This window comes from Sebastes umbrosus, chromosome 9 (assembly GCF_015220745.1).
Source record: "Sebastes umbrosus isolate fSebUmb1 chromosome 9, fSebUmb1.pri, whole genome shotgun sequence".
Lineage (NCBI taxonomy): Eukaryota > Metazoa > Chordata > Actinopteri > Perciformes > Sebastidae > Sebastes > Sebastes umbrosus.
In genome coordinates this window covers 17,732,368-17,745,197 of record NC_051277.1, presented here as the reverse complement: position 1 = coordinate 17,745,197, position 12,830 = coordinate 17,732,368, and the positions used below count along the sequence as shown (strand labels likewise).

Here is a 12,830-nt window from a genome sequence, read left to right as displayed (position 1 = left end):
GTTACAATTCATAATGTAGAAATTAAACAGGTCTCTTCATACAAATACCTGGAAGTTATGATAGACTCCACTCTATCATGGACCGCTCACATTGAATTTACCTGTAAGAAGAAACAGCAGCGCATTTACTTTCTTCGCAGACTCGGATCATTTGGAGCCAGTAGCCAGATTATTTTTCTATTTTTCAGTTCAGTGATTCAGAGTGTCCTGTTTTACTGCAGCACAGCCTGGCTCAGTAGTATATCTGTAAAACTTAAAACTAAACTTTATAGCCAAATCAAAATCTGCGCGAAGATCATTGGCCAACCTGTGACAGCCTCCTTTCAAGCAGCTCACAACAAGAGCATGCTCAGACTTGCCAACAGCATCTCTTCTGATCCCTTACGTGTTATCAACTTCTGCCCTCCAAGAGGCGATTCAGAGTCCCTACATTTAACCTGCATCATGCTAAAGAACGCTTTTGTCCATCAGTCCATCTTGTTGCTAAATAATAATGAATGTGCTGCTAAGGAGATGTGAATCCAGAGGACAGATGGTCATTTTTTAATGGGTTATGTATGGTTAATTGTGATGTTTTTTGCTTTTATCTGATGGGTCCTACTTGTCTGTTTGTCTATGGTAACAGTATGTCTATTGTATGTGTACTTTTTCTCAAACTGAGCTGCCTATGGATGCAAAATGAATTTCAGTGCAAACTGACAATAAAGTTGTATCGTATCGTATGACATGCCTCTCAAAAAGAGATTTATTAAAACTTGTTATATTTTCATGAGCCAGGCTGCAAGTTTAGAGGCAATAAAACATCAATATATAAAGCCAAAAGACAGGGGTGTTGTAACTGGAATAAGATGATAAAATGTAGAAGCCCATGTCACCTTTACGATTTCTGTAAATTATAATTACTCTAACATCTGTATATTAATTTCTGTCTTAATTACTGTTTGTTTTTTATGTACTTGCTTAATCATTTGATGGTATACTGTATTTGCTGCCAAGACTGACCATTTAATTGATATATAATGTTTGTTATAATTGTAAATATAAAGATATTGTTAAAATAAATAAATAAATAAATAAATGAATAAATAAATAAAACAGTCGAGATAAAGAATCGTGACTCCAACACATTTGGGATCAGACTTTTAATTGGACTCAAATTCACATAAATAACATTGGTTCATATATATTTTGTATATTATACAACTTTATATAATATATATTTCCCCCATATGATTTACATTCCTCTCTGGCTAAAATTATCTCTCATATCTACGGAAACAGGAAGCCTTGCATGAATGCAACGCTGCTCTTTTTTTTTTGTGCTGTTTATCAAGGTCCATATGCCAAAAGGAGAGGAGCGTGTTTCTCATGAGTTGTAAAAAATAATTTCCCAAGTTACACAAACAGAAAAGCAAAAAAGGAGAATCTATTGCATTGTCTCTAGGGTATTACACTGCACTACAAGGAGTGGGTAGCTATTGAAAATCATTCACCGTATATATTTTACTGTATTGACTTGTGACACAAAGAAAGAAAGAGCACTGCAAACTATCTGATATGCATTGTAATGAACATTTCCAAGAGTTCTTGTCATGATTTCCTTTTTTTTTTTGTTGCAAAAAAGGAGAGAATATGCTTGACTCGAGATAAGAAAGCCCATCATGAAGATAAGGAAAGAGTTATGAACCTGCAGCAAGGTCACATAATCATGCAGTGACCCAGCCAAGCACGCTTGCACAGATGAGTTGAGCTTGTCAGTCTGGATCACAAATCAACACATGGCCGTTTCGAGCCTGAGACCGACATTATTCAACGAGATGGGTGGATATCTGGAAGTCAGGTAACATTCACCAACCACCCTGACAGAAAAAAAGAGAACCCTCCCCCTCCTGCGTTGACCAGTGGATCATCTCTGTTGCCTATAGCGCTCATACAATCAATACCTGGATGACATGTCAGATCTTTCCATAGCTGAGAGTTTTACATCATCTTCATCTTTGCTTGAACTCATCAATACGTAACCATGGTTACTAACAAATGATTGAAATCAGTGTGTGTTTTCATGGTTGAGCAAATCATATAGCCTGTCAATACAAATGTTACATGACATTCAACATTAAGTATATACCTGGCGGTGTGTAAAAAGAGTGAAAATGGCCAAATGTGTCAAATGTAAAACATCTGCTTCTTTTTTTTTAACACAACCTCAAATGTCACTTTGTCACAATCCCTCCCTACTTTAACTCCTGCTACACAATCTCTTAAATCTGCATAAACTATGATACATATTTGATTGTCTGACTCAGAGCCGCTACCTGAATATCAAACCCACACTAGGCCTTCAAAACCCGAATAAAAAGCAAACAATGGATCCAGCAACAGCTGCTATCTGAATAGTGATGGGTGACAAAAAGAGGTCACGTCTGTCGTAAGCGAATGCGCAGGTGAGTCAGCATCTGATGAAAAACAAGATTTAGTGAACTTGAAAGAGCTACTAAAGTTACCCAGTGAACCGTTGTGGGATTCATGCATTTATCACGACAAGGCCAACCTAAACGAAACATGAACATGTGTGTCGGTTTGTGTGTGTGTATATGTGCATGTGCGTGTGTTAACAAATCACAGAGGAAAACACAATCATGCCATGACATTGCGACAGACAGCAAGTTAAAGTGTTAACCCCCTCCTTCCCTGAATAGTCGAAGACAGAGTGAAGTTTTTTTTAAAACAGCTATTAGTTTATCATCATTTCATCATGATAAAAATCGCATAAACATCATCGTAATCATATCCCTTTTCTAGACAAGATAAAGTTGCTATATGCTATCGAAAAGAGCCACGGGGAGGGAAAGTCACTGGTCGTGTTCAAAGCACAGTGAAAAACCTTTTGACTTTACAGCAGGGGCTTCTGGTTTATTACACCAGATTAGGTGTCAGCAACTGTGTTTTATTGCAATACTCTATTATGGTTGATATCCGGTAACCATCACTAATTATTGAGCATAACTGATGTTTTTAAATATGAATATGAAAATAAGGTGAACACAACCAGCAGTAGTGCTAGTTGTCACTTTCCCTCCCCATTACATCCCTGCCACTCAGCTCCATATACTTTAATACTCATAGAGGGGAAATAGTGTAAATTAAAAAGTGCATCATGAATATGTTTGAGATTAATAATAAAAGTAAACCATCTTTTTTGTCATAAATAACACTTTTTCCTCTAATATTCAATAAACCTCTTATTATACAAGTTGAGTAGTCACATGATGCAAATATACCCCCAGTGTGATCTAGTTCATATCTGGGAGCAACGTTAACACTTCCTGAAACTTGGAAGCTACAACCCGCCAATGCAAACAGGACTGCTGCGTCAAATCTAGGAGGGAAATCAAGGAAAAGACTTTAGCAACGACCACTTACAGCTACTGAGGCTACAACACATGAAAAGTGATGCGATGCAACGCAAAAAAGTCCACGGCTAGCATGTATTTGCGTTAGCAAAATGGTAGCATATGTAGCTCACACAATAAAGTGGACTCAAAGAAGGCACATCAACATTTAAAGGACATACGCTTATACTCTTTCTTGTCGAGTTATGCTGCGTTCCATTTGAACTGGGAAGTCGGAATTTCAACTGGAGCACCCCCAGACGTTGGATTTCCGACTCGGAAAGTTGGATGCATTAAATCATTCGTACACACCGTACTGTCCAACTTCTATCAGTGCATGCTGCAACGGTGTTTGTATGCGCAAAATACCGGGGTAATGTGTTGTTATCAACTGGTAATGCTAACATTGCCATTAGGTTCCCATTAATTTTTCTGACTTGTTGTACTGAAACGCGGTCAACTCGGGTGTGACGTCATTCCCAGCTCCAACGTCCAATTTCCGAGGTAAATGGAGCGCAGCATTAGATTGGACGAATGATACCACTCTTATGTCTGTACGCTAAATATGAAGCTAGAGCCAGCAGGCGGTTAGCTTAGCTTAGAACAAAGGCTGGAAACGCAGGGAAACGGCTAGCCTGGCTCTGTCCAAAGGTAAAGAAGCCTGGCTCATGAATGTACACATTAGGCCTGTATCTCATTTGTTTAATAAGAAATGTAAAATCAACACTGCAGGTTTACAAGTTATGAGCAGGACCTAGTAGACTGGAGACCGCCCAGTCGTGATGCATGGGTAAACCCAGAACCTAGAGACCCAGTTAGGGTGAGCTTACTAGAAAATATCGCGGGTTCGGACGGGTGGGTGACAAATTGACAAAGCAGCGTTCCGGGTAAGTTATTAATAACTTACAGAAACATTGCATGCAATAGTCCACCTGGCACCTTCTCTTCCTCTCTCAGTCCTTATTGTGGTACTATAATGCATAACGTTGGCGGTTAGCGGGTGGGGTTGGGTTCAGGTGGTCGATTGACGCATATTTTTGCGGTTTGGGCGGTGCGGTTTGGCTCTCATAACGGGTCAGGTGGATGAAGGTTATAAAAAACCCTGCTGGCTCTAGCTTCATATGTAGCGTACAAACATGAGTGGTATCGATCTCAAATCATTCTTGCCACAAAAACTAAAACTAAACTATTCCTTTAGCTGCTAATTCATTAAAATTTTAATTTAGCTTTGGTCAAATTTAGTTTGCTTGACATATCATGTAACCTTAATGAGATGGAAATACGGACATTTAAAATAAAGTTAAAATGTCTGTAGTCAGAGGATTCTTCACTGGATTTTTTTTTGCTGCCTCTGCATTGTGTTTTTTTAATCTCACTGTTCACATGTTGTAACTTCAGACTCTAAATGGCTGACGAGAGCATTCCCTACTTAGTCTTCTGCCTAGGGTCGGATCAGGAGGAAGATAAATCAAACAGGAAGACCTTAAATGGTCATAAAACCAGATGTCCAGCCCTGCCTTCATTAACTCCAGGGCATCAGATGAATTTCAGGTCTACTGACGTTTGCAGTCAAAAGACCTTGCTCCCATTCGCTGATGGATTTGCAAAGCATTGGATGGCTACAAACTAACAGGACTGACATTTCAGACTGGTGTGTATATCTCCAACACTTTCTAAATCCATAAGAAAGTAACTGGTCCTCTCAATGCCTCCTTTCAGTCACCGCGTCTGAGTGGACTCTGCTAGGCCATTTGTGGGCCTTTCTCAGTGGCAGGTCTTCATCCCGGTCAAGTATGGCGACTCTTGTCGGCACAGGCCCATCTGCTGCTGCTGCTGCTCTTGAAGATCTGAGCCCACGCCGTCGACAAAGTCGGGGACGGGAAGCCCTGAGAGTATCATGACCGACTTGTTCCAGATCATGAAAGTGGGCACAACGGGCAGGAGGAAGGAGACTTCGAAGGTGTGGATGTGCTGGGAGTTCATGGCGTCATGGAAGGACAGTGTATTGTTGTCGTAGTCCAGCAGGACGCCCAGCCGCCTCAGCTGCAGGCTCGCCTCCACCAGCATCTCCTTGCCGTCGTGGCGCACCATAAAGTTGTTGTTGCAGCGTGAGAACACCCATGAGGACGAGTTCTTGCCGCTCCATTCGTTTTTCGGGGCTGATTTGTAAGCCACGCCGATGGCATACCTGCAGGGAAGGAACATTTTGGAATGCATTAGTGATCTGAAACTAGTGTCCTCCTTAATGACTTTACTTGCACAGTCAAGCTACCTCATGCTGAGGACACACAAGATCTGCACGGGCCCTTTGGGTCTTTCCTGCATGAAGTGGTCTACTTCAGAGCCAATTAGTGAAAAGAATATAAATAGGATAAGAGTATACACTGTGTGTGAGTGCGTCTGTTGTGCGTGAGTTTGCATAACAGCCTAGATTTAAACTCCCTACAGAAAGATATTTTGGTTTTTCCGAGCCTCCTTGCAGGCTTATATAATGCGCTCTTGTGCATGTGTGTTTCTTACCATGTGGACGCTCCCAGCAGAACCTCCCAGTAGTGGCACCCGCTGTCAATGAAGACGTTACCCGCCGCGCCATAGGAGCCCGTGCCGCTGAAGCGCTCCGGGGTGTGGCTCTTCTTCAGCGAGCTCTCGTCCTTCTCCATGGTCAGACAGTCGTTGGACAGACGCAGCTTCTTGTGGGCCGTCTTTGGGTCTAACTTGAAGGGCTGACCTGCGAAGACACAGAATTTTGTGCTTTAAAGGAGCAGTGTGTAACATTTGGCGCCATCTAGTGGTGAGGTTGCAGATGGAGAGTAACGTTATCGACTCCGGCCTGCTCCGCAAAGGACGACTTGCTCCCTATGTAGATATAAACGGCTCATTCTAAGGTAACGGAAACACGATTCTTATTTCCAGGACATTATACACTGAAGAAAACATACTTATTAATATTATATTCCATTTCTACCAAAAGATCCCCCCTACACAAAGTTCCTTTAAAAAGGGTCTATTACTGTGTGTCGGCGGCTAATGTTTCTAATGATAATGATAATGATCACATAATCATCGTTATCCCTAACATCATTAACATCATCTTTTTTTGGGGGCAAAATAGCACCTCTATCTAATATCAGAGTTCACAGTGTCTTCTGTGATGCAACATACATGGAGACAAACAATTATTAAAGATAACTAAGAAAAATATATGAAATTGAAGTTAGTTAGAGTACATAAAAGCAAGGCTAATAAAATGTCTTGCATTCCCTTAATGTAATCACAAGTAGTTTCCAGTCTTTTTATAATTTTGTGAGATATTCACTTTATTTATTACAATATTTATATCTGAGTACAGAAGAGGGTAGAAATCGGAAGCCAAGTTATTGTGTAAGATTTAGCTTTAAGTCGCCTTGTGTTGGATTATCTTGTTGAACAGAAATATTTTTTAGCCACGGAGCTTCTTTCTTTATTTATCACAAAAAATCTGAACTCTAACATTTTTGAAACAATTCCCAATTTCAGTTTATTCCTCAATATGTCTTGTGTTTGAGTCAAGTTGGAAAAGGCGTAAGATACCGCAAGATCAGAATGTGAATGAGCTGAGAGTGAGAATAAGAAAATTAGAGCAAGATTTTTGTAAAATAGGCGTTGGTGTAATGGATACCAAACTTGTGACCTTAGTGATGCTGAGTGAATGAACCCTTAGATGATGGTTCTATGAATGTCATTTACAATCTCCACAGGTTGTCCGGTAAGAACATGAATATGATGACGATGTATCAATTAGTCCAGGTCACACACACTCTCTTTGAGATACCACTCATTTATTGATTGAAGATGGTTTTTAAATCCTTTTGTGAATAGTGTGGATAGTGAGGATAGTGGTTATTTCTCATGGACGCACAGGAAAAGACCATATCAATAATAAATAGAAAAGAGTCCAGAAAGGTGCAACACTGATACTGAGCTGAGTTGGAGGAAAATGAGGCTTGCGATCTGCGCAGAAGGTGATTGGAATAACAGCACTCTCTGATCATGTGAAGACCATGCGCCAAGCCACAGGCTATTGGTCCGTGCATGTGATCAATGCATGGGCTGGTGAGGGGATGCTTTTGGTTAAACTGCTGCACCTTCTGAACAATTTTAACTCGGAGCGGCAGCGAAAGACGAAAATAAATAGAAAGTGGGGTGAGAAGCGCTCGCAGAGAACTCACAGAGAGAGAATGTTTGAAATACAAGGGCGAGAGTCGAAAACTTCAAAGCGCTCGCGCAGCCTTTGGTGAAAACATTTCATAACAGTGGAGGAAGCCACCCGGCATTCTCCTCCGTACCATCACACAGACTTGGAAATTAGCTGAAGGAAATGGCCTTCACTTCCACTGCAGTAGGTAGCGGTCGAGGCTATTCAGTGGAAACGCTGCTATCCGGTTGCAACAATTCAATTTGCGATGACACCAGTAATTTGGGTGTAATGGGTGGAAAATTGATAGGGTAAAAAGTAGGTGAGTGGCAGAGAGAGAGAGAGAGAGAGGAGGAGTTAGGGAGTGAGGAGAAAGTTGAGGGGATAATATGAGGCTGAAGATTCAGCAGAGGATCCCCTCTCTACCTCTCTCTCTGTGTGTGTGTGTAGGCTTCATGGAGGTCAGCCACGTCCCTCCCAGACCTGACATTTAACTCTGACACCTCTCATCTCATCTCTCAGCCTCCCTGAGCCTCCCACAGCTTAATGAGCGACACAATGAGGACCCCGACTCCTCCTCCCCTCCCTCTATCTGTCCTTCCCTTCATCTCTCCCCCCCCCTCCATTCTCATCCTCTCTCCTCTCTCACACACACTCCACTCCAATAATCCGCGTGGCGAGTGTGTGTTACCGCGTGTGGATATGAGACGATGAGGCCAATGTGCTGCTGGCAGCCAATTACATTAATGCGCTCTCTTCTTTGAACTGCTTATCGCTGCCAGCGCAGCCATTTCCAAACACTGGGGCTCTGTCATGCCTTTCCAGGGGATGACTCCTGAGAGCCGGGCCGGGCCCGAGGTTGGGGAAGGGGAGACACACGTGATGGTAGAGGACAAGCAGACACACACACACACACACACACACACACACACACACACACAGAGCATCAACTCCAGCCTACACACAAGCATAGTGAGTGGCCAAGTGGAAATGTTTTGAACCAACGCCAGCAGGATTCTTGCAAATGGAAAAAGTCATGCATAATAAGCTTGGGTTTAAATTCTTCGTATGTGAGAATAAATGTGTATATATACATAAGGCTGGTAGGATACGCCAAATGGAACTGAATTTGGAGGTTTGCACGGGCAGAATGGCAGGTGCACCACTAACAGAACTCTTGCACTTGGTTTTAATTGCCGTGGTGTTGGCAGGCTGGCAAAACAAACTGTTCCCAATTTTCACACAACCTTCCAAAGCACCGTCGTCTGCCACTGCTCAACAGTGTCATGTGATGTTGTGAACCCTTTATTTGCAATGCTGAGTATAATTTTTACTTCCTGTTTTTGAGGAACGTGCAAATCATGTCAACACCCAAAATGAGTCAAAAACTCATCAGTTGAAGAAAGTACATTCATACTTAAAATGGCACTAGGTAGAATTGGAGCAAATATGATTAAAAAAATTGTTTTTTTATAAAATGGTTACTATATCTTGATAGTAGTGCATGAGAAAATTGTGTCCTCCGGTGCTCCTAATGGCATCTGCAAGATTTCACAGACTGGAGGAAAACAACCAATTGAAGCGGAGCTGGAGTCTGCCTATTTCTTGCCTCAAATATTTTCAGAATCATCTTGTAGTGTACTGTTTAGCTGTAAAATGAGAAAGTTTGTGACCCGGCAGCCATGTTGAGATCAGTTGAGAAAATACTTTCTCATTTTACAACTAAACAGTACACTACAAGATGTTTCTGAAAACATTTGAGGTGAGAAATAGGCATTACAGTAACAGAATATTGATTCATATTTGATCAGCGCTGCCTAGTTTGACCGTTTGATCGGAGTTTGCGAGTGATTTACAGCTGCCTCCGTTGAATGAACAGCCAATAGGAACTCCTGATTTTTTAAAGCCTGAAAACAGAGCTATGAGGAGGTGCAGAAGTCTAGTTTTCTCTCAGAACACTTGAATTACAATATGCTGAAAGGTTATTATGGAATTCTTGCCCAATGATGCCAAAAACATTCGGCCTACTGCTGTTTAATTACTCTACTGTAGTAATATTTTGAGATACGTGTACTTTACCTCAGTATTTTCATTTCATGCTACTTTATACTTCTACTTCACTACATTTCAGACCAAAATATTATTATTCTTTCTATTCCACTACAGCTTTAGTACTTACTAATTACTAATTTCTAATAACTTTGCTCATTAAGATTTTACAAACCAAACATATGATCAGTTTTTAAAACGTGACACATTGTTCTAAACCAGCTGTGACATTTAAATATTGCTGACATATAAAGGCTTCAAGAATAATACAACAAAATTAAAATATACTAACAATATAACAGTGAAAAAGAAAGATGTCATTCTGCATACTACAGTACTACACAATATCTTTTAACAAATACCTTGATATCGATATTGCGACAATATTGTAGGGTTGACTACTGGTACTTTCACAAGATATTTACAATCATCAGTAATGTTGATATAATGACAAAGTGGGTAAAGGCAAATAATAGAACAGTCTGATAAGTCCAGAAAATGATTTCACTTTACTGTAATGCAGCCTTTAAAGCTAGGAAAAGACGACACTTATTACGATATTCAAAATCTAAGACGATATCTAGTCTCATCTCACAATATATATACTGTATAATATCAATATATTGCCCAGCTCTACTTAAAAGTTGAGCACGTCTTCCACCACTGAAGATCATTCGTGTTGCAGAGTTGCCATGAAATGAATAGACCTGAAGTCACGGTGAGTATAGTGGTATTTTTATAGCAGCCCTCAGAGAACACGCCGAATTTGATTTCTTCTGGAGTGCTACACTGACGGCCTTAAGGCTGAAGAACCAGTGTGTTGTGAAATATATCAGCAAGAAGACCAATTCAAAAATAAAAATAGTATATGTATATGTCTAAGAAAGTTCAGAATCATTTTACATCAGTAGCCTGTAGAGACAACACGCATTAAATTGAAAAACAGAGATGTTTGTTTCTAAAGATTATCATCTCACACACACACTCCCGTGCTGTCAGGTTGTATAATACAGAAAATACAGACAGTACAAGATAATAGCACAGTATATCCCACAGACCGGATATCTTTGTCTGTGATTAGTCAGCTCTGGAATACAGTAGCAATTAGAGATGTCTGCAGAGGTGATAAGTGCTCTCTATTTGACTGCCTTGAAGCTGTGCATTGTTACGAACTGGGAAGTCTTTAATGGAAACTTGTAAAACACATAAAAGAAAGGGGAAAAAAGAGGAGAGGAATAAAAGGGGCTACCGTTGGGGGAGCATTTATAAAAAGCAATTTCATTCCAACTTCATTTCGCCGGGTCCTTGTTGGAATACTTGCAGTGGGATAGCATCTGGGTAATCGACTTTATTTCAATTCAGTCAATTTCACTCACTTCTTTTTTTTTTTTGTACTCTGGCTCACATTTTTGCTGAGGGATAGATTGAGCTGCCTTTGTAAAGAAAAAAAAAGATCCATTTTACTGCATAACTAAACAATTACTGCAGTAGAAACAGCAGCATTGGGAGTTCTCCGGAGCTCAAACTTATATCTTTTCACATCTCGGTTGAACTTAAAATGCATGGCTGCGTGCCACTCGGCTTCTAATTAACTGATCCATATGTAATGTGGTATGTAATCCAACAGTGCTGACGAGTAAAACACAGTTTTACACAGAGATTAAAAATGCATCAGTCATGTAACATGGCTATAGCAGGCGTATGAGGTGCATCCTGGTAATGTCTATCACATGTTGTTTTCTCACCTCTTACTGGGCAATTTTGTGGGCTCCTTCCACAAAAACTGAACAATGTCTTTGTGTACTATAGAGCAAAGACAAACAGTAGTCACTGATCTTCTCCAGCTTCACCCTTTAATGAACTCGGCAGAGTCTTCAGAGACCAGTGCTAGAAAAAAAACATTTTCAGTGAGGCTTCTGGGTCTGCTTAGAGTTTCACTGTGATTAAGGAGCCGTTTTTGCAAGGAAAGTTTCTGTGATGGTTCGTTAGAGTAAAAGCATGTGAGAGAATTTTTAATTCCCATCCAGAGTCACTGTCAGTACTATCGGTTGTGTGTGTAAAATGTAATCATTCATTAAAACTTGTAAAAGCTTAAAAGCTCCTGTATCAATGCACATACACTTACTGTATTGCAGACAAAAAAGGAGCTTGAAAGCATTATTGATTAATATCAACGTTTGATTGGTGATATGTGGGGCTCACAAATTCAGTCTGTCTTGAAGAAAATAAATGAATGTATAAGCGCACAAGAACAAAACAAAACAACAACCTCCCAGCCAAGTGGCATTTTAACACGCTCCCAATCTCCCCCTCCACCTGCTGGCATTTTCACCTGCTCATTGAATGAAGGACGGCGCTTTGAGCCGGCGAACACATCACAAAACTCTTTGTTGTCAAGGCCCAAAAGCCAACTGACAAAACATAGTGATATATTGCTGCTCAAAGCTCAATCTCAGCTCTAATTAGCCTGTTTGTTCCCTGCTGTCCATAGTGAAAAGGTGACTTCATTATCGCATCAATGCCCACCTAAAAGCTGAGATATCTAATGTTTTCAAATTAATATAGGAGTGTGGAAAAGTTGCAGATAAAAGACTTAACAGACAGATTAAAGGATATTGTCGCTTGAAAAAGACCAAAGCCAACAATGTGTTACTTCCCCTTCATTGGTTCCTAAAGAAGATGTAAATCTATAAAAGTAAGTAGTTTTCTAAAACGTCTGGGCAGTGTAGTTTACTCAAAGAGGAGTAAATAGTGTATTTGTTGGGGACTATTTTCAGCCATGGACAACGATGGAGGTCTATGGTGCAGTAAGTAAGGTTGTTGTTGTTTTTGTTCTTTTCATGGGACTTGTGGAAAGAAAGGAAAAACATGAAATATCACCAGCCGTATCTTTTAAAACAGTCTGATCGCACGGAGAAGGCGTATGAATGACAAAATAAGGACGCCATGTAATCTGTACTGACTGCAATCTAAACGCATCCGTATAAACATGCTACGCTCAGAGCTAGTGATGTAGAATAAAAAGCGAGAAAGACCACTTATGGTGGGTGGGAGGGGAGGTGGATGGGTCTAACGAACACGACTTTTATCCAGTAGACCGGTGTTTTGTTTTGTAAGTTACGTTACGTTTTTTAGTGACGTTTGTGACGTGTTTCTCGTACTTATGTCACGCTGTTTCCATACACGTTTTACTTAGTTTATATACTTATTTTAAG

The 12,830-nt window shown here is 40.5% G+C and overlaps 1 protein-coding gene across 4 annotated transcripts in view; it reads right to left on the bottom strand.

Annotated features, from left to right (window-relative positions):
• Window positions 1-1,127: 1,127 nt before the first annotated feature.
• Window positions 1,128-12,830, bottom strand: part of mid2 (midline 2) — a 189,306-nt gene continuing 177,603 nt past the window's right edge. For all 4 annotated transcript variants that reach the window (XM_037780378.1, XM_037780376.1, XM_037780379.1 and 1 more), the window contains 2 exons: window positions 5,913-6,120; window positions 1,128-5,580 (listed from right to left, as the gene is read on the bottom strand). In XM_037780378.1, coding sequence (XP_037636306.1) covers window positions 5,157-5,580; window positions 5,913-6,120 — 632 coding nt within the window. In that variant the 3' untranslated portion in view covers window positions 1,128-5,156. The remainder of the gene's footprint in view (window positions 5,581-5,912; window positions 6,121-12,830) is intronic.